The sequence below is a fragment of the Anabrus simplex genome, chromosome 1, assembly GCF_040414725.1.
Source record: "Anabrus simplex isolate iqAnaSimp1 chromosome 1, ASM4041472v1, whole genome shotgun sequence".
Taxonomy (NCBI): domain Eukaryota; kingdom Metazoa; phylum Arthropoda; class Insecta; order Orthoptera; family Tettigoniidae; genus Anabrus; species Anabrus simplex.
The window spans coordinates 520,899,820-520,922,777 of record NC_090265.1 but is presented as its reverse complement, the minus strand read 5'-3'; the positions used below and the strand labels follow the sequence as shown (position 1 = coordinate 520,922,777).

Sequence of the window (22,958 nt, the reverse complement as noted above, 5' to 3'; positions counted from 1 at the left end):
CTAAATACTTTTTCTGCGGCTATCGGAACACATACTCTACACGTGCCATCAATGAATTGCTGGAAAAACTGTATACATGCCGAAACCAAAAACTAAAATATATTCTTCTATATTACAATTGATTTTATATACTGGCTCTATTTGTATTAGCAAGACGATGTGCAAGTGGCTATGCTGTTAAGATGTTGATGTTTTTCTTGCATTCTCTAATGTGTGATGCTGAAGACTTCGAGTGTCAAGTATTAAAACTAATATTACCTTACCTAAGCTGGCTGGCCTATCGCCGTAAATTGCTGTTGGGGGAGGGCCTACAGCTCCACCCCTCTTCCAGGACAAAGAAGCTTCAAGTGCATGAGTCACCCAAGCGACCTTAAATTTCGCTGGGGGTAGCTCTCTATCGCTCCGGCAAGGAAACTCAGCTCGCTGGAGAAACTGAACTTCGGTAGTGCGAGCGGATTGTCGAGACAGCTGTACTTGGCTTGGCTTAGATTCGCAAATGTTTAAACATTATAAAAAGCGTTCTAAGCAACAACGAGAAAATATTAATACAAAGTTCTTTACCCCAGCAGCGCTGGTGTAGATGGGATTCAATGCACGCACCTCCCTGTGAATTAAGTCAGCTTTAAAAATTGCTCGCGCGTCTTCTGCTGCCCCTTCCTCGACTTGTTTCCGGCTACTAACCCGCAGTTGGGCCTAACTCTATCAACAGTTTTTTTCGGGGGTGGGGCGAAGCTCGCTCCCCCCGCGTGACCATCGACTCAATCTACATGGCCTCTGACATGCTATTATTTCTAAGAAGAAAGAGATAGCAGGAAAGAGTGGGAAATTATACAAGGAGTATCTGCCTGTTTCCATGTTAGACACGTTACCAAGCGAGTTTGCGTTGGTTGGATAGTGTTAAGGTGTGGTATTGAAGAGTCAGGGAAAAACCACATAGGCAGAAAAGAGAAAGAGCCTACATGTAAAACCTGACATCTTGTGGTAGCACATGCAAGGATGTGGGCTGGAAAGGTCCAGTGGTAGTGTTAGTTAAGAAGAGGTAACATGCACCAGGCATGATCCATCGTCTCGCCATTCCATCTGCCAAGGGATCAGTCCATCTGGGCACTGCCGTGACTAGCGCGGGCCTTGCCGGTTGCGGAGCCATGCGTCGAGTACCACTAGGGCCCGCCGCACAGCGCTACCTCCTTGAGGTCCCCCGTACCCAGTCTCCGATCCCGGAAAATGAGGCCAAGCCCGCCAGGGCGGGGCCTCCTGGAAGGGGGTGGGTCATGACGCCGGGCCTCCTTCCTCTCTTCCCGCGCCGTGGCCCGGTAGACTGGGCAGCTGCGATGGGATGAATGGCGCCCCGCGCAGTTCGCGCACACCGGCGCCTCCTTAAGTGTTGCGCAGGCCGTGTAGTGGTGATCACGGTTGCACCTCACTTGAAGCCCACACCTCTTCTGCCGGTGGCCCCACCTCAAACAGCGGAAACACTGCAAGAGCTCTTGATGGGGACGTTTCAATCTCACCTGATTGCCGCTACCTGCTGAGGTCCTGTCCTGATTGGCTCCTCGCTCGGCTGCTGTCCTGGGTTGCGGCTGGGCAGCCCTCTCCTGGTGGGCTGGCGTCTTCTTCCTCCTGGTCCTGGGGCGGCGTCTTCTTCCCGGGGATCTCTTCTCGGCAGGGGAAGAGGCCTTATCCTGGTGGCCCTCCTCCCGGCCTGATAACCCCGGGGATGCGGGTGGCTCCGCTGCGTCGCCGTCTTCTTGCTCCTGCTGGCTGGCAGCGGTGGCATTGGTCGGAGCTAACACTCGACTGCGTTCCCTGTCCTGTGGGGCGCACGTCGACGTCTGCAGCTCGACAGTCGCACTGGCAGGCTGGGTCTGGACAGCAGCCTCTGAACGCCAATGGGCGTCTTCCTCCACTGCTGTGCAGCCGTCTGCCGTTCCGGGCGCTTTCCTGGATTGTGCCCGGGTAACAGGCCCTTCCTGGTAGGCCTGGGTCTGCGTCCGCTTCGCCCTGGCAGGTGGTTGACGGTCCTGGTTGGCGGCCTTATTGGTCTGCGTGTACTTCGTAAAGTACAGCGGTCCAAACGGGGGCGCGCCGTCGCGGCGCTCGGGAGCGCCACCGTCGTCCTCGGTCCTCGACTCCGTATGGGTGGCTTCCTCCTGGTAGCCTGAGCCGTCCAGCTGCTCTCTGTGTCCTGGTAGCCGGGCAACCTGGTATATCTGGGACGCCAGCTTCTCACAGACCAGGAAGCAGTCTGCGTCCTTGGGATGGATGATGACTGCCCAGCCAGTGATCACCTCGCTGATGGTCTCGATGATGGGTTCCCCGATGAACTCCGCAATCGCCGTGAGGAGATCGATTATGCGGATCGTCTCCTGGTAGGGGTCCTTCCCCCACCGGTTGTAGACCAGCAGCGTCGGGAGTCTGTAATCGGGGGCTGGCAACGAGTGGAGCTCCGCTTGTAGCTTCAATATGGCTCCCTTGTAGTCGTAGTCCCCCGGTCTCCCTGGGATGGTAAGCTTGTTCATCCTGGCCCTCCTTAAAAAGAAATCCTGGAAGAAAGAGAGAAAGCGAGCACTGAGAAGTGCTCAGCTCTGACAAGAGCTCTTTCGAAATTGTACTAACAAGTACAGCTGCCTGTCTAGCAATTAAAATGTACAGAGCGCCTGGCGAGGAGAGGGACAGCGAAGCGGGTGGCACGTACGTCCTTCCACTAGCACAGTCAAGCTCGTCCTCGTCAGTCTCTATCAACAGGCTACAGTTGTGGAATTTGGGAGATCATTGTGATTGTTCAATGGTTACTTCGATGCATGTGCGGTAGGTAAGGAAGGTAATCTTTAGACAGACATCTTTAAGATATCACTGCAGATAAGGTCAATTGGATCCTCCTCGGAATTACATTTTAATCGTCATGTTTGTCCTTTTTAATACACCGTAAAATAAATACTAAGTTTCGTGAGGACAGTTTCCGATAAGGAGTTCTTTTCTTGTCGCTGCAGTGTCTGTGCGTCCACTTACACACGAACAGCGCAAGTGGTGAACACCCACTTCATACAAGCAAGGTAAATGCGTACTATGTTCTGTTACACTCGCTTAACAAACACATGGTAGGCGAACATCTTAACCCGTGTAAGCAGATCTTTCTCTGACTTCACCGGGGTCTTGTAAATCCCACTTTTCTTGTAAGTTATTGTAAGTGAATGCAGAAGAATTGCAACAACTACATGCGTAGTCCGCTCCACTCATTGACGCAGGAGACACGGGACATTAGTACGCGTGGTTGTTTTGTTGCAGCAGGGAAATTGTGCATTTCCGGAAGAGGGTTGCTTTTCAAAATGCTATCTACGAGTTTCCTCCCACCCCCACCCTCTGCAGTCCATCATCTGGTGTAATAGGTAGTGTGAAATGAAATGAAATGACTTATGGCTTTTCTATTGCAGGGAGGTGGAGAGGCTCCGAAGAACTTGTCCGGTCGTCTGGTTGCTGCTACGTGGTGGCTGTTTGGATTCATCATTATTGCTTCTTACACCGCCAACCTGGCTGCGTTCCTCACAGTTTCTCGACTGGACACGCCTGTGGAGTCCTTGGATGATCTCTCCAAGCAGTACAAGATCCAATATGCTCCTGTCAGGAACTCCTCTGCGTACACCTACTTCAAGCGTATGTCCGATATCGAACTGAGATTCTATGAGTAAGTTGGTCCCTGAAGTTTGCCATATAACATGCGTCCTGATTATCCGGTGAGAACAACTGAATTAAGAACAAGCTACGCCATGATTTTCTATTGGCGACAAGCCAGCCGTCTGTCGAAATCAGTGGTCGGAGGGAGCACGCGTATCTGCACTAGCCTTGGATGTAAGCCAAGCTTGTTAGTGAGTACCTTTAGAAAGACACCTTGTGCTGTTCGGTTTTAATGAGTACCTTTAGAAAGACACCTTGTGCTGTTCGATATCACGATGCATATTATGGCTCAGTATATGTTATATATTGAGCACCGTATGTTTGTTCGGGATGTGTTAACTCAGTCAACCTGTCAAGTCCAAACGCAATTTCAGGAAAGATTTCTGGGCATAAATGTTTCAGATCATAAATAAATAAATTAATATTTTTAATACACACAGGATGTGTTCAGCCTAAGGTAGGAAACAGAAAATTTGTCACCAAAGGAAAAGCTGCTAAATTGTTGAAGTTAAAACTAATGTATTATAAATTGGAAGTTGGTAATTTCAGAAACTCCTTCCAAACGTTGGTAAGTAAGAAACTTCTTCAAATACCACATTATACTGTAGTGTGGTTGCTACACCGCCGCTGAACTCTGCCGACATAAGGCAAATACTGTGGCGCTCGTCGTTTGAAAAAAACATCGCGCGGTTGGTTCTTAGTTCAAATGCTCTCATTGTTGTTTCAGACCCTTTATATGACCGTGTAAATAAATGAGCAGACTTTACTGAGATGTGATAAGTTAAACATAATGATGCTGGCAATTCTTATGTTCAAGATAGAATACGAAGATTGAGGCATAAAACAAAAAACTATTCCTTCCTCACATTTGCACGGTGTTACCTTACAATTTTTTTTGTTTTTTTTATAAAATGTTGGCTTTCGGTCTTAACGACCAGTTAGCCAGCTACAATTTTGTATATTTCTGATTATTAATTACGAATAGACGATTTTGTACGTTTCTGGTTATTAATTATGAATTGACCTTGATGAACTGAAACCTTTAAGACAAACACAAACACCCATCCCCCGAGGCGGAGAAATTAACCAGATGAAGTTAAAATCCCCAACCCAGCCGAGAATCGAACCCCGGACCCCAGTGATCAAAGGCCAGCGCGCAAACCATCCAGCCATGGACCCGGATCCACCTTACAATGGCCATACAAAGGGCACTAGGAAAGTTTTGCAATGTGAACGCTTTAGACATTTTCAGAAAAATTTCCACCACGCTCAATACACTTCTCCATACATCGAAACCAGTCACTGAACCAACTCTGCCAATTTTCTTCGGTTACATTTTCACACTCTTGATCCCATGCTGCCAGAAGCTCCTCGTCGGATGCAAAACGCCGCCCTTTCAGCTTCATCTTCACTGCTGGGAAGAGTGCAAAGTCACATGGGGCAAGATCAGGACTGTATGGAGGGTGACCAAGCACAGTGAACCCTGATCTGGCAAGAAAATCCATTGTTACATTAGCACGATGTGCTGGAGCATTGCCGTGATGCAAGAGCCAAGTGTTGAGCCGTGACCTTGGATGGAGCTGCTTGAGAGCCTGGATGACCCAAGGCAGACAAGTCTCACTGTACCACTTCGCAGTAACTCTCCTTTGTGTTTCTAGCACAACCCGAGTCAGGATGCCCCGTTTAGTGAAGAATACTGCAATCATCTTTTTCTTCACTGACCTTGACTTTCGCACAGTTACAGGAGTACCCTCATCTTCAAACTGCCACACCTTGTTCTGGGATTTTGTTGGGGCATCGTAATAACAAAGCCAAGTTTCGTCACCTGTAATGATGCTACTGACGTTACGCGAAGTCTCATTTTCAAACTGTTTTAGCATTTTTCAGCACCATTTCACTCGATGTGCCCTTTGTTCCTCTGAAAGTGAATGGGTCACTCAAAGGGAACAAACCTTTTTAACATGGAGATGGTCATGTATAATTGAATGAATAGCTGGTGCAGGGATGTGGAGGGTCTCTTCTACCTGCCGATATGTCAACCGCCTCTCTTGATGCAACAATTTCCTCACAGCTTCAATGTTTTCCTTAGTCACTGTTTCAGACGGTCCCCCGGAACGAGGATCGTCTTCAACCCCCAAAATTTCCCCTCTGAAGCTCTTTGTACCAGTGGAAAATTGTTGTCCGATGTGGACAGCCTTTCCCCAGCACAGGAGTCATTTCCTCCGGGCACTGGTCAACAGTTAATCCACTAGCACAATTGTAGCGGATAATTGCGCGATATTCACCTTTAGACCATACTGACATCTTAACTTGTTTTCAGTCCCACTGCTTGGTAACAACTGGTGCGAAGGTCGCGTCTTGCTGTCTTCTAGACCGGTTTTCACCCCTCTTTTCATCCTTCACCATAACAGGGGTGTCCAGCCAACCGTTTTTGCGTATTTCAAAACTTTTCTAGTGCCCTTTGTATGTCCTGGAAAGCATGACACTCATAGTACATGGGCACAGCACGAGATGACGGTGCGATGGACAGGTACAATGCACAGGGCGATGGGACTGTAGTAGTGAATCACGCTGCGTGCAGAATGGATGTGATGAGGCAGAAACAGCGTTCGTACATAACTGGCCGTTCGCCGGGCTTGCAAAAGAATGACATAGAGAGCTTTTGGAAGGTGTGGGGACTAATGCCCTTCCGTATCGAAGCGTTGTGAGATCAACAGTATAAAGCAAGGAACAACGTGGAACGGTTCTGAAGACCTGTTAGTGTCCGGACTGATGTGTCACGTGCAGTAATTACCCAGTGCATGAATGTGGACAGGGGATGGACACTACTTGAGCTACAAGTCGTCCTTCTCCATGACAACGCCAGACCGCATGCAGCAGAGGCTGTATGGAGGCAACTTCAGCGCTGGGGATGGTAAGTTCAGGAACACACGCCATACTACCTGATCTGTCTCCATGCGATTTTGGCGTCATCCTCACTGAAAGAACCATTGCGCGGGGGACGGTTTGGCACACAAGAGGGCATGGTCCACGCTGTGAAACATGAGACTGATAAGTTCAGACAGGGTGATTTGACTGGTTTCCGACGTCTCCCGCATTGTTGGCAACATGTTGTGGACAATCCAGGGGACTACTTTGAGCGTCTACCGTAAAGGGTACTGTACTTAGAGAATAAACATTATGCAACACAAGAATTTCGTGGCTGACAGTTTCCTGCACCTGGTAAACCTATTCGGCACTGTTCATACATTCCACAGTACCCTACGCTCTCTATTCCCATCTGTCTGGTACAGGGGCTGACTGGCCGAGGTGGTAAAGGCGTGCTCGGTTCGCCCGGAAGGACGTGGGAAGTCGTAAAATTTAAGAAACAAGATTTCCACTTCCGGAGGGGCATATGGCCCTGAGGTTCACTCAGCCTACACCAAAAATGAGTACCAGGTTAATTTCTGGGGGCAAAGGCGGCCGCGCGTAGAGTTAACCACTCTACCCCATCACGTGCCGAGATTAACCTTCCACTCCTCCAAGGGCCTTCATGGCCTGTACGGAGGTGACTTTGCTGTCTGTCTGGTACATTGCACATTTGTGGAAGAATATAGCTGCCATGACTCTTGTCCCCAACTCTCGTTTAAGGTGGCAATCATCTCTTCTTAACACTAATCAGAGTAGAAAAATGAAGCCATCCAGTTCTTGGAAGACTAAGGTACCGGCAGTAGAAAGGAAAGGTTCATAAAACGTAAGAAAACGAAAAATCCTTGTGCCTCGCGAATCTAATAATGTTGGTATCGGAAGGGAACAGGAATTGACCAAAGTGAATCGTCAAACTTAAGCTAGAGGACCCATGCCCTTGATTTCCTAATGTTTGTGCTACTAATTTTTGAAAGTTCAATTACTTGTGCCAAAGGAACGAGCCTAGTGCGAACTGTTTATTTAAATAAAATACACTGCCATGCAAGTATCTTTGACAGTTTTTGAATTATGGTGAAGATTTTGCTAAGATTTTCTACTAAGTGCGTAGCTAACTTGTGTGAATGTATCAGTGAATGTCAGAAGGAATGAATGAAATAATGAATCATTAATTATTAAGAAAGAGACGGTGTAACCTGTAATCGAGAATGTGGTTAAGTGTAGAAGAGGGCCAAGAGCCTTAACTTCACTACTGGTAAAGGCATAAATAAATTATAAGTAATGAATAGAAAAAATATGTGTAAAACTAATCCTACTGATATGGGAACACATCTGAAGGTATAAGTGTTATATATAACACAGAGTCTACTGACATGACCCACAGAGGCGTAGCCAAGGAGGGGGGGGGGGTTGTACTTAGGGTTGGAAACCCCCGCCTCTATGGAAATTTTACAACAGAAAATAAACAAGTGAAAGTCGACTCAATAGGTTGGCTCTTTTGAATCTATTTTCTAAGAAGCCTCGATAGTTGGATTTTAAACTGTAATCTGAACATACCACTCACCGAAAAAGTGCTCACATTAATCACATTGTTCTCGCTCTGCATTTTAATGTTAGGTTTTGCAGTGAACTGCAATCTGAATATCAACATAATTCACATATGTTACTGTCCTTATAAGGACACTCATGCATGCGCACAGCACACGCTCACAAGCACCTTCATCATGTTCTAACATAATTTTGTAACTATAACCTCCCCTTCCCCCCATCGGTCATTCCTGGCTCGGCTACTGACTTCTATGGTATCATGCTCGTATATTGTAACTTTACTGTTAATATTAATAAATGATCATAAATAAAAGTACTCAAAAAACTTAATAACTGAAATAAATTAATAAAAAATAATTAATCGAAATATCCGTACTATGGGCGCTAGAGTTCACCAGAATGGATCCCTCGAATTTAGATAGATCATGATAATTCTTTATCTCCCAGGGCGTGTACATAATGCTGCGTAATGGTACATCTGCTGCAGACCTTACCCAACGTGCTGAAAACGACTAAATAGGTAGGAACTGCACCTAGGTTCATCAATAACTCCACTGATTCTAAAATAACTAACTATATTCTTAATAATATCCGTGCACGAGCACCTCATCAACTCACCAAAATATACATATAATACACACAACAGCAACAACAACAATGAAAACAGTGGGAAAAGGAAAGCGAGAACCAAGCCACCATTTGCAGTTGGTCCGTTGAACAATGCACATATATGTAGAAAGGTACCCTTCACTGTCAATGTATCAACACGACTTGCAGATTCTCATAATTGGCACTTATTATATCACACAGATACGGTACCTCATAATACTGTGTTCACTGACTCTAACACTTGTTTTAAAGATATATTCACTTGAGAAACACACGCGTGTCGTTCCTGAATATAAATTATGGAAAGTCTGAGATAGCTTTCACCAACATATAATACCAAACCGCCACAAGTGCTACAATACTTAATGCCTAAGCACTCCACAATTTGTAGGCCAGTCACGTTCCACAAACATAAAAAGACTATGTTCCATAAACGTTTGAAGTCGAGTCCAGAATAATGCAGCAGTGTCACTCCAGTACCGTATATTCAGTTGGAAGTGTACCAGTGTGTCCTCGCCGTGTCATCACATGCCTAAATAGACATCAGCTTTCCCCTTCCTCTCACATGATCCGCCTAGACTGATCCTGGCCAGCCAATCATGAGTAGATCCTCATGTCAAGACCACGCCCCGAATCTCTTCCTGGCCCCAAGACAATAACACCATCAACGGACTCGGGTGTTTCATATGAGTCATCGGAATTTTCCGGCTACATCAACAAGTCCACCTCATCAAACTCTGGGTTATACACATGACTCATCCAAATTTTCCAAGTTCAAAATAGCAATGTTTTCCCATCAGTTTGTACAAAACAAATTACTCACATCATTTATTGAGACCTTCCAGCATAAGATATTAATAAAATATATACCGGGCGAGTTGGCCGTGCGCGTAGAGGCGCGCGGCTGTGAGCTTGCATCCGGGAGATAGTAGGTTCGAATCCCATTACCGGCAGCCCTGAAGATGGTTTTCCGTGGTTTCCCATTTTCACACCAGGCAAATGCTGGGGCTGTACCTTAATTAAGGCTACGGCCGCTTCCTTCCAACTCCTAGGCCTTTCCTATCCCATCGTCGCCATAAGACCTATCTGTGTCGGTGCGACGTAAAGCCGCTAGCAAAAAAATATACAAATGAAATAATAATAATAATAATAATAATAATAATAATAATAATAATAATAATAATAATAATAATAATAATAATCGAATTCTGGCAATAAAATCTCTCACTTCTAAATACAGTGCGAGGGTGTAATATAGATACTATCACAATATCCACTGTCGAACAATTAGGACAAAAATGAAATAATTTTGTAAACAACTGTTTGAAAATGACAATAATAATACAGATCGTATGAGATACAGATTTAAATTACTACGCAATGAATAACGCTAAATCCAAGTGTGCAGTTGTGCGCATGCGTGATCACGTGATTGCTTACAACCAATCAGAAACCCAGAACCAAATCTCGGATTTGTGGTCTGTTGATACATATAGGTCTAAGGGCGGGCTAGTGGTCGGCCGACCCCAAGGGAAAACGGAGCCCTTACCCCAGCTGTCTAAAATACAGGGATGACTCCATGTCGGTTTGTTTAAAAGTAGGTCATTGACACCTCTGTGCGAGTTGCCTACCTCACAGGCACTACCCCCATTTTGAATTCAACCCTTGAACATCTTCCTTTACTTATATCGTATTTCTTCTGAATCATTTCCTTGACATTGTCCTTTTCTCGAATGCTTTCCTTCACGTTCTCACATCCGTCATATTTCAGATAATTGGTTCTAAGTTTCCTAAGCCATCCATGTTGCCGCCATGACACCCTCTACTCAGCTGTTTTATCTAACTTGTTCCTATTGGTTGCTCTGCTCCTCTCACTTGCTTGATACTCTATCACTGACAGTTATATTAATTTACTATTCAATAGAAATTCTCCGCCCTAATGGGATACGAACTCCAGTGCTAAGCATCCATACTCCAGTGGGTCACCCCAAGACCATACATTCCTACGGGACGTTGTCATTGTGATAGTGGGTATTGAAGTTCTAAAGAGACCATTCACTGAAGCTTAAGTACCATGAATTTCATTTAGTAGGCGCAATGTAGTAAAAATATATACGTAATGGATGTACTGGTCCACCTCTGTGGTGTAGTGGTTAGCGTGATTAGGTGCCATCCCCAGAGGTCTAGGTTCGATACCCGGATCTGCCACGAAATTTGAAAAGTGGTACTAGGGCTGGAATGGGGTTCACTCAGCCTCGGAAGGTCAACTGAGTAGAGGTGGGTTCTATTCCCACCTCAGCCATCATCGAATTGATTCGCACTTCGCATTTCTCCTCCAGGTAAATGCCGGGATGGTCCGTAATATAGGGCCACGGCCGCTTCCTTCCCTCTTCCTTGCCAATCCCTTCCTATCTTCCCATCCCCCTACAAGGCCCCTGTTCAGCATAGCAGGTGAGGCCACCTTGGCTATGTACTGGTCCTCCTCCTCTGGTATATCTTCTGACCGAAGGTCTCATGCTTCAGGACACTGCTGTTGAGGCGGTAGAGGTGGAATCCCTCGCTGAGTCCGAGGAAAGAAACAGCCCTGGAGGGTAAACAGGTTATGAACGAAGAAAGAAAGAATGAATGAATGAATGAATGAATGAATGAATGAGTTATTTGCTATTCAGAAAAAAGTTCCGCCGTACTGGGATTCGAGCTCCAGCGTTCAACATTCATAAACCAGTGCATTACCCCGAGTCCACACATCATTATCAACATTGGTATTGAGATACTGGGCAATGAATTTTTTAAAAAGAAGGGAGCTAAAAAATCCATTCCAGCTGATATTGAGGAATTATAAGGGCGGGCTAGTTGTTGGAACACGTCAAAGGCAACTGTCGTCCGACCCTAGCTGTCGTAGAGGGAGGTCTCTACGCCGGTTTATCCAAAATATGTCGTTGAATCTGAGTGTACGGGTTGTCTACCTCACCGGTGCATGTTTCACTATCGACCCGTCCCGTGAACGCAGTCCTTTACTCATATCCTAACCACTTCCAGGACTTCCCTTCTTCAGACTTGTTACTTCGCGCTCTCGCATCCGTCATATTTCAGACATGCGCTTCCAAGTTTCTCTAGTCTTGCATATCGACGGTACGACATGCATTCAGCCCTTGCGTATAGCTTCCTATTGGCTGCTCTGCTCCACTCACTAACTTGTCACTCTCTTACCAATATTCAGTAAAAACTCCCCACCTCACTCGGATTCGAATTCCAGCATTCACCATCCGCACTCCAGCGCGTTGGCATTGGGATCTTGGGTAACAAAATGCAAAAGAGAAATCTATCTATCTTAATCTGTTTACCCTCCAGGGTTGGTTTTCCCTCGGACTCAGCGAGGGATGCCACCTCTACCGCCTCAAGGGCAGTGTCCTAGAGCAGTACCTCGCCCAGGCGACCTCACCTGCTATGCTGAACAGGGGCCGGGGAATGGGAAGATTGGAAGGGATAGACAAGGAAGAGGGAAGGAAGCGGCCGTGGCCTTGAGTTAGGTACCATCCGGGCAGTTGCCTGGAGGAGAAGTGGGAAACCACGGAAAACCACTTCCAGGATGGCTGAGGTGGGAATCGAACCCACCTCTACTCAGCTGACCTTCCAAGGCTGAGTGGACCCCGTTCCAGCCCTCGTACCACTTTTCAAATTTCGTGGCAGAGCCGGGAATCGAACCCGAGCCTCCGGGGGTGGCAGCTAATCACACTAACCACTACACCACCGAGGCGGACGTTGTGGAATACAAATTAATAAAAACTGTGACTGGTAATCATTTCATAAAGAATAAATCACCTACATTTACCAGGATTGTCACATTTAACTTGCATAAGCAATTCTCCGAACCATTAACCTACAACTTTAATGGGAGCGGAACAGGATAAAGGAAAACTGAGTACAAAGTAACTTACACAGTTTGTGCTTTAAGTTTATTTACGAACACAAATGTATTCGAAACCTAAAGGATAGATGGATACGCACATACGAGCATTCACTTGTACTGAGAAGTTTATTAGCGACCATTTTGCAGAGTCAAGGCGCTATGTTCACACTTCCGCCACGCCACGCACACCCCACGCCCTGGTTAGATCAATGACGTGCTGTATTTTACTTTCAGGTGTTCTATTTTTAGTTCTTCCATTATTACTATTATTATTATCCTCGTATTACAATTATTTTGTAGACTATACAAGGGTTCTTAATTAGCATCTAATATAAAAACCTATTATACCGGTAATTTTCTGTTATGTGGTCCGCCTCTGTGGTGTAGTGGTTAGCGTGATTAGCTGCCACTCCCTGAGGCCCGGGTTCGATTCCCGGCTCTGCCACGAAATTTGAAAAGTGGTAGGAGGGCTGGAACGGGGTCCACTCAGCCTCAGGAGGTCAACTGAGTAGAGGTGGGTTCGATTCCCACCTCAGCCATCCTGGAAGTGGTTTTCCGTGGTTTCCCACTTCTCCTCCAGGCAACTGCCCGGATGGTACCTAACTCAAGGCCACGGCCGCTTCCTTCCCTCTTCCTTATCTATCCCTTCCAATCTTCCCATTCCCCGGCCCCTGTTCAGCATAGCAGGTGAGGTCGCCTGGGCGAGGTACTGGTCATCCTCCCCAGTTGTAACCCCCGACCCAGAGTCTGAAGCTCTAGGACACTGCCCTTGAGGCGGTAAAGTTGGGATCCCTCGCTGAGTCCGAGGGAAAAACAGACCCTGGAGGGTAAACAGATAAAGAAGAAGAAGAAGAAGAAGAAGAAGACTTACTTCACAAAGCTTTTCAGAGCATTTACTCTTTCGTCAAGTAGTGGAACTGTGACATTTAATTGTTGCTCTATTTAATACACAGTTGTTTTTTAATATTATAATACTATTTTATTGAAGACTAGAGGCTATGTGCATTATGAATTTCTTACATCTACGTTGAGTCAACTATAGGTGTGTGTCATCTCAGAAATATTCAGTTGCTGCTGAGCTCAGTTTTAAATAATCATTTTTTTACTTTTATCATTGATTATGTGTTAAGGATCTATTTATTGATGCCTATACATTTCTAGAGTTTCTACAATGTTCAATTTTATCCTTTTCGGATGTGTCTGTAAAACAGTGAGAGAATTTTGTATATTTGATGCTTAATTTCCTGTGTCAAGTAGATGTGGAACAACTGCTGGTTTCTACGCTTATGTAAATAAAATAAAATGCATATTATTATTATCATCATCACAGTTCAACTTGAGCAAGCAACCTGTGTGGACGTGTTGAGTGGTGAGTGCAGAGACACATGGAGGGCATTGAGCAATACCGGGCAGCGATTGGGAGCTGGCAGCGAAGGCTGAAGAAGACGGCTGGGCTGACGGCGAGCAAGGGAATGCAGAGGAAGTTGGGCGAGGTACTACTGGTAACGGCGGTGATATCCATGCTACTTGTTATAGGGGGTGTGGAGTTGAACCCCGGCCCAAACATGAACTGTGAGGACTGGGCGAAGAGTAAGGAGTTGATAGGAGAAGCTGTTAAAGAAAACGCTGGAGTCGAGCAGGTAAAGGAAATGAGAAAGGACCAAGCTAAGGGATTCGAGAAGGTATGGTTCCAAGAACAATGGGGAGACACGGCAAAAAGGTAGACAGGAATGAGATTGCAACTGGAGTGTTAAGGGAGAAAGTTAAAAGCCTGGAAAAGGAGGTTGGTATTTTTGAAAAAGGAGATGGACAACATTAGCCAAGAAAGGATGAAGAAATGTATATTCATATATGGGTTGCAGGAAGAAAGGAGTGAGAAAGTGAACATTATATATAAAGTGGTGGACGTCGTTAAAAATAAAATTAAAATCAATTTCAGCGAAGCGTACATTGACGATGTTGAAAGAGTAGGAAAATTGAAACGACAGAGTCCAATTAAAGTGAAGTATCTACTCTGATGGCGGACATAGTGTTAAGAAACTTTCAAGGTCAAGAGAGACTTGGGGAGAGAATGGAACGAGATCCTGAAAATTCTAAAGAAGCATCTAGGGAGAGCTAGGCACCAGGGTCTTAGGACATATATAAAGGATCAAAAGCTGGTGGTATCTAATGGTATTTGGTGGCGTGTGTGGTCTGTGGAAAAATCGAAAGTCATGGAGGAGAAGCTCAAACAGGAAGAGGACCTAACAACGCGGCAAATTGGCAGGCAGGAGGCCGTCCAAGAGGAGGGAGGAAACATGGTAAGGATTAATGAAGAGTCGAGTCAAGAGGTCAGTTCAGTACAGTGCAGTGAGAGTGAAAATTTAAGACCGCAGGTTCAGGAAGCGCTGTTAGATAATGTTCCTGAAGAAAAACAGATACAGTGATTGATGATTTGAGGGAGGAAAACAAAGGGCGAGATTCTATAGTGAAAGGGACAAGCAGGAGCCTTAAGGACCTGTGAGGGAAAAATAAAGGTATAGATGAAAAGGAAAGGAAAGATAGTAATAAAATGTCAAAGTACGATGGAATGGAGGTAGAAAGAGAGAGGGAGCTAATGACGAGAAGCAACAACAAAGATGGAAATGGGGAAGGCAGGGAAAAAGGCTGTAACTAGACTGGAAGATAGGCTCAGTAAATATTGAAGGTTTATTGGGTAAAATAGGTAATAAAGTGAAAATTTTAATAGAATGTTTTGATACTATAGCACTCTTGGAAACATGGCTAGAGGTGGGCAAGGAGATAACTTGGGGGTGGGGTTACAGTGAGGCACAAGTCAAAAAAATTGAATAAGGGGCGGTCGTCCGGAGGAATAGTTGTGCTAGTTAAAGAAGAGATCAATGAATTAATAGAGGATATTGAGAGCGACCTGGAAGAAGTTATGTGGATAAGATTTAACATGGGTAGGGAGAAAGGGAGAGAAAAATTTGTTTGCTTGGATTTTGTCTACTGTCACCCCAAGGGATCCCTATATGCAAACGATAAGTTTTTTGAGGAATTACTAGTAGAAACCAGTATCATTAGAGAGAGGTATGAGGAGGACGGAATATTATTACTTGGGGATCGGAATGCCAGAAAAGGTGAGCGAAGTCCAATGTACAGTAAGGAAGACGAGATGACAATAGGGATAGGAAGAAGTAATAATAAGGAAATTAATAGTTACGGTTGAAAACATCTGGAATTCTGCGAAGTAGGATTTTTAAAATCTTAAATGGTTGTTGGGAGGACAACAGAGAAGGCAAAATGACTTATATTACTGAAGAGGGGGGGGGGTAGTGTTATTGAGTTAGTAATGAGTTCGGAAGACATGTTGCAGAAAATCAAAAGTATAGGGGTAGGTGATTGGGTTGAGTCGCATCATGCACCGGTGTGGGTGAGAATAGTGAGGAGAGAGGAATTAAAGGAGGGAGTCAGGAAAAGGTACTCAGAGAGGGGTAGCGGTTATACTAAATATAAATGGACAGAGAACACAAAACGGGAACTGGAAGATCTCCTGGATAATGAGATATAATTAATTAGAAGTGGATGGGAAATGGCTTTGGAGGAAAATAACATAGAAAGAGTGCCGGAGTTAGTAGAATATCCCATAATGAGAGGGCCACGGGCATTTCAAGGTAGTAGAAGGAAAAAGATGGAAGCTGTAGTGTGGTATAACAAGGAATGTGAGGCTTTTAGAAGAGTAGTGATGAGAGCGTTAAAAGATTATAGAGTAAAAGGAGGGAGCAAAGAACGAGAAGTCTTGTGTAGATTAAGGAAAGAGTAAAAACTAAAAATTGCTGAGAGGAAGAAGCTATGGATGAAGGAACAATCAGAACTAATAAATAGGGAATGCAGGATGAATCAAACTGAAAGAATATGGGAAAGAATAAATAAAGGAGGAAAGGGATACAAAAAACGAATATTGATTATGATCAGTGGGTGACATATTTTGCCGAGTTATTAGGAGGAAGAAATGAATGGGGGTACAAGGAGGCAGGTCATATGGAGCAATTTGGAAGTAAATATATATGAACTAGATAAGGACAGGGGGTGATAGGTAAACTGAGGGGAGATCGACAGGGGGAGAAATGGTATTAGCAATGCATTTTGGAAATAATTAAGTAAATACAGTCTGATGGGGGGAGGGTGTTGTAAAATTATTTAACGGGATTTTTAATGGTGGTAAAGTACCAAAAGAATGGGAATATGGGATTATTTGCCCAATATATAAAAAGAAAGGGAATAAATACCTACCAAACAACTACCGAGGGATAGCTCTCTTAGACTCACTGAGCAAGATCTATACAGGAGTCTTGGTAACAAGAGATTGGTCTGAAGAGAATGACATATTATCCATATTTCAAGGAGAATTCAGCAAAGAGAGGCAAACGGTAGATAACATAATGATTGTGAAGATGATAATAGATAAATACATGGGTAGGGAAAGAGGTAGTGCATATCTAGCAGCGAATTACTTTGAAAATGCTTTTGACACCGTGAGTAGAAGAGCGTTAACAGAAAAAATAGGGAGGTTGGGAGTTTCTAGAAAGATGATTCGAGCAATTGAGGCGTTTACCAGAACGTATATAGCAGTGTCAAATTAGAGGAAAATTTAATTAGCAGACCGATAGAGTGCAAGGTTGGTCTAAACAAAGGCTTCAAATTATCGCCCATATTATTGTTATTTATAAATGATGTACTGGATGGGCACGGAGGAGCAAACTGGGCTGTACCGGCAGTTAACAATGTAGATATTCCTGGTTTGATATTCGCGGATGATATATTGTTAATGACTCTAACAAAGGGGGGGATTGCAGAGAAGTATGAAGTGTGAATAAATTAGCGGAATATGCAAACAAGTAGTCATTAAAATTTATTGTAAAATATCGAAGGTGTTGATCATACGTAAGAGGAAGAGGACAAAACATGGAATTAAATGAATGATACAGGGGGAAAGACTTGAGGAACTGGAGAGGTTAGAATACCTAGGAGTGCTGCTAAATAGCAGAGGAGGATGGGATGATCACATTAGGAGGGATTGCAGCTCTCGCAGCAGTAAAAATTCTAGTGGCTAAATACCCAGGGATAAACGATAAGGTACTGAGATTAGTGCTAAAGACATTAGTACTAAGTAGAGCTCTATATGGGGTAGAATTATGGGGACTGGACAAGAACAGGGTCAGTTTGAACCAAATAATACACAAATTTAGTAAGATAGTTATGAGACTACCGCAATGTACAGCTAATGTGGGGGCGTTAATAATATGCGGAGAGTATTTAGAGGTGGAATGCGTTAAAAGAGTATTGGATTATTGGATGAGACTCAAAAGGGGTGGGGGAGGTGTTTTGTTACAGGAAGCATTCAAACAAGAATTGAAAAGTATATATGACGATAGCTGGCTGGCAAAAATTAAAACCTATGTCGAGAATCGGGGTATGGGATATATTTGGCGAGAGATATGGAAGAGAAAAAACAGCAGAAGCCAGAGGGCTATGATAGCGAGAATGCAAAAATGGTTAAAAGAATGTAGGGATAGACCTCTCAGTTTATTCTGTAAGGTATTCCAAATCTCTAAGTTAAACATAAGATTTGGGGATAGAAGTTGGAAAGGCGGGCTATTATGGTGGCTGGTGAGTTTCTACAGAAACAAAGGATGGACTAGGAGCAAAGAGTGCTCACAGTGTATCCTATGTGAGGAAAAGACTGATAACTTGCACTTGCTGGGATTTTGTAAAGAAACAGAGAAGTTGAGGGCATTGTTTCTAAGCTCGAAACAACAGGAGCTGTGCAAGTAAAATGATGAACGGAAAATTTTAGTGTGGATAGTGAACCAGTGGAACAGTGAAGGAAACTTGAATAAGTTTTTATGTGAAGTCAAAAAACTATGTTTAAGAAAAGTGAAAGGTATTGTATGTTAATATAGATGATCGGGGATAATTACGTAAACGCATAGGTGGTCTGGAATGTAAACAGAAAAATGGCCAGCATAAGTAGGTCAGTAGCCGATTTGCACTCAGCGATTTGCAATGTTTTGTTAACGTCAGGGTGGAGTGGTAAGCTGTTTCCAGGCACGCTGACGGGGTCGGATGAATGTGTAGAAGTAGGCCAACACTTGGTTGCTTAATCTGTTACTCTCCATGTTACGTAACCTAATCAGGATTCGTAACAATTCTTAGTCTTTGGTTAATCACCAGGCTCCATCCAGCAGTTATTACTACTGGTGGGAGCTATTATTCTTATTATTCCAAAATCCTTTTAGTATCTTGAGTAGCCTCGCGATTCCTGGCAATCGCCGAATATCTGGTAACCACCAGATTCCAACGCGCAGTGATCATCGCCCACTATCCCTATTACAGTTTATTCTTTTGTTAATCGCCAAGTTCCATCCAGCAGTTATCACTACAGGAGGGAGCTATTATCTCTGTTATTATAATTTTTTATTATTATTGTGAGTTTCCTCACGATTCCATGGCAATCGCCGAATATCTGGTAAACATCAGGCTCCACCGGGCAGTGATGACTGCGTGGAGGGCCCACCATACCTATCATAGCTTGTTTATTACTTATAACTGTATATTAGATTTAATTTGTTCACTACTAACAACACAGGGTCTAAGTTGGAGGAGAGTTCTGTATAGACTCTTTGGAAATAAATATGAAAACATATTATATAAGCACTTTCAACATTCATAAGACTCAGGGGCTTAGCCAAGGGGGAGGTGCTGGGGGGTTTATAACCCCCTCTCATGGAAATTTTAACAAAATAAAATAATCGGAATCTGACAACAAACAAGTGAAAGTCGACTCAATGAGTTGGCACTTCTGAACATTCACTGATACATAATTGTAAAACCAACAGATCTCTTGAATCTATTTTCTAAGAAGCCTCGAAAGTTGGATTTTAGATTGTAATCTGAACATACCATCCGCTGTAAAGCTGTTGTCCTTGATCACATTGTTCTCGTTCTGTATTTTAATGTAAGAGTTTGCAGTGTGCTGCAATCTGAATATCGACATAATTTACTTGTACCAAGTTTCCTTATAAACAGACTCGTGCATGAGCACACCACACACTTACAAGCACCTTCATTACCATTTTGTAACTCTATCCCCTCAATCGGTCGATCCTGGCTACGCTACTGATGACCAAACATCTAATAGTGATCTGGAATGCTATTTTTCCCCAGGATCTGGAAAGATATGAGCTTGAACGACAGTCTGAGTGAGGTGGAACGTGCTAAGCTTGCCGTCTGGGACTACCCTGTAAGTGACAAGTATACCAAGATCCTGCAGGCTATGCAAGAGGCTGATTTTCCTAAAAATATGGACGAAGCTATTGCAAGGGTCCGCGCATCCAAATCTTCTAGTGAAGGTTTCGCCTTTATTGGTAAGTGCCTCATTATTATAACCACTAGCTATCTATCTGTACACAAATTTTTAGGAAGATTCCCTATACGGTAGAATATACCTGGATCCTGTTCTCAACATTTTACCTAGTATAAGTTACATTGCAATGATATGCTTAGGAGAAAAATACGTGGATTTTCACTTAATAAAGTAATAAAAACTTCAAATGAATCAAGAGTAAATACTTCTGTAAATGATATATAATGGAAAGTATTTTGGCCTTTTAATTTAAAGAAAGGTATCGTTGAGCATTTTCTTAAAAGTCTTTGTGAATTTTTCGTTCGTTTGTTCGTTCGTTCGTTCGTTCTTTCGAGAACGTTTTCATTCCCCGCCCTGAAGGGGTGGGGCGGGCCACCTGAAGGGTTACGCCCTCCCTCTGGCGAAGAGATTGGACGGGGAAAGGAGATGTATTAAAGGAAAGAGATGGGTAAAATATGATATATATAGAAAAGGGGAGATGCGGGGAGGTGGCCTCTTGGCTAAGGGGGTTTTAGATATATGTGAGCTTTATTTACAATAAGATGCAGTGGTACAAAGATAGAGACATGATGTACAATATCAGTAGTAGAGTAAGGGCTGTGCAACTGAGAAGAGACAAAGGATAGGTTATGCTAAGTGGGGAGGGGGAAGGTGAAGGGCGAGGATGTGAAAGAGGGAAGAGAAGTTGAGCAGGGAAGTGAGTAAAAACTGGTAGAGAGGCGATGGTGGAGAAGAGACGTTGGGCGGACTAGATGTGTGGAAAAGAGGAGCAGGCTGGGGATGGCGACGGGACATGGTAGGACGGTTAAGAGGCTGGGGAGGAGAGCGAGACAGTATAATGTGATGGTGACGGCCGTGAAGATGTAGTCCAGTGGCGATGAGTTGTTGTTGGTCTGCAGGAGTCGAGAGGTGAAGTCTCACGAGGCGTGTAGGACCAGAGGCGTTATAGATGCGGGACGCTCGTCGAACTGGTGTGCCGGCCAGGCGGAGTGCCTGGGCGATGTCTTCGGCTTATAGCGTCAGCTTATGATAAATAATTCCCATCCCTTCTAATCATGCCATTTGAACATGAATAATACTCATCTCTATCATCTGATGTCACCTTGGTCAGCTAGGGCGGTCGATGTCGGGGTTTACTGCTGACCCACTGGCACCAAGGCGATCACTGGTAGCTCCATTTCACCTTCAAGCCGGAAGTCCATGGTTCTTGATCGATGAAGTCGCTTGCAGTATCCTGAGCACAGAGCACGTCACTATTTATTTTCACAATATGTTTAATTGCGTTCAACGTGGGTGACCAGCCACAATTTCGGATTAGTACTTTGTAATCCGCGGTTCGGTATCGAATTCCTTGTACATCTTAGCCACTATTTATTTATTACTACCCGACACAATCGTGCGGTAATAATAATAATAATAATAATAATAATAATAATAATAATAATAATAATAATAATAATAATAATGTTACAATTCGAACTGAATGTTCGCGACATCACAGTTTTAAAAGTTTAATTACTAGCGTCACGTATATAAACTCTTTGCAGTATTCACACGAATTACTCTATTGCATTGGAATTTTAAGTATGAAGTCACAGGACAAAGGATTAATAGGAGCTCAGCTAAACATAGCTTTGCCCTTGGTGAGCTAAGAGTCCCGAATGAATAGCTTCGGCATTGCTTTTTACAAGAAGGCAATTTTCCCCACTCGAAATCAGCATATGGCCTATCCAAGGCCCACTAGAGGTCATAATAGTACGACCATCAGGTGACCAGTATTCACCTGATTTGATTGAGACATCTCCGTACGATTATTCTTCGTAGGATCTCCTGTAATTAATTAAAGTTTTTCCTGCTTCCCCTTCCACATTAGGGTGAACTCCCGCATCAAGGAGGTGCCATGACGGTAACCAGATGGCCCCTGGTACTTTTCCACCAGATGACCCCTGGTACTTTTCCACCAGAAATAACACAGTATTCTTTCTCCATCCGAAAGTTATCAAGTAAGAGGACATTAGACACTCTAAATAAATGACCCAGTTATAGTTATCTCTTTTAAATCGCAAGACGACTCCAGAATTCAGATTTCATTAATTTTCACATCGTAAACAATCAAGTTAGCTAGGGTGAATTAAAGATGGCTCCCATATTTCGTTTCGAAAAGGTTTGTCTCCCCTCACTTTCTTGGTCGCGAGGTAGGGATGACTTCTCTCAAGTTACGTCACGGTGAACCACCGATTGCACCCCCACCCAAGACTACACAGGCTCTACTCTGCTGCGGGCTCCCCGCTGGACAAAGAAAGATATTGCACATTAGATTGCAAATATTATAATTCTGTAGAATAAATTTTGTAGACTTTTTAAATCGGTCTCAATGATGTCTGTCTGTTAGGTCATCAGCCCAGAGGCTGGTTGGATCCTCAAATAGCACCACCAAAGGTTATGTGGTTATAAGGAAACCGCAAAAACCAATGGCAGCACTAAAATGAGGCGTACTAAGCAAGACGAGGAGTGAGGTAGTTTGCCATTGCTTTCCTCACTGGGTCAGAAAGTGCTATTGCAGCACGACTGGCCCTATGAGCAACACCTTTCATAACACTCAGATGCACTAGTCGTGTTCTGAATGTCATTACTCAGGACCACTCATACCCCAGCAGCTTCCATATTGTCACAGCCATGGATGAGACAGGGACTTCGGTGAAAGCTACACTTTACTCTGGCCTGTGCCAAGGGATGGATACAAAAGTACTGTATCCATCAAGAAATAGCTGATATTGATATTAATTTCGATATTCCTCTCCACAAATAGCATTGCGTCTGCAATTTAAATGACCAGTCTTAACCAAAGGTCCTTGGATCATGCCCCTGTCGGGTGCACACAGATAGTGTGTTGTAATATGGAGAAGTTTT

At 44.0% G+C, this 22,958-nt stretch overlaps 1 protein-coding gene across 1 annotated transcript in view; it reads left to right on the top strand.

The window, feature by feature from the left end:
* Ir25a (ionotropic receptor 25a) overlaps positions 1 to 22,958 on the top strand; it is a 113,444-nt gene that overhangs the window by 69,693 nt on the left and 20,793 nt on the right. The window contains exons 11-12 of the mRNA XM_068228108.1: positions 3,432 to 3,682; positions 19,850 to 20,049. Of these exons, the coding sequence (XP_068084209.1) occupies positions 3,432 to 3,682; positions 19,850 to 20,049 (451 nt within the window). The remainder of the gene's footprint in view (positions 1 to 3,431; positions 3,683 to 19,849; positions 20,050 to 22,958) is intronic.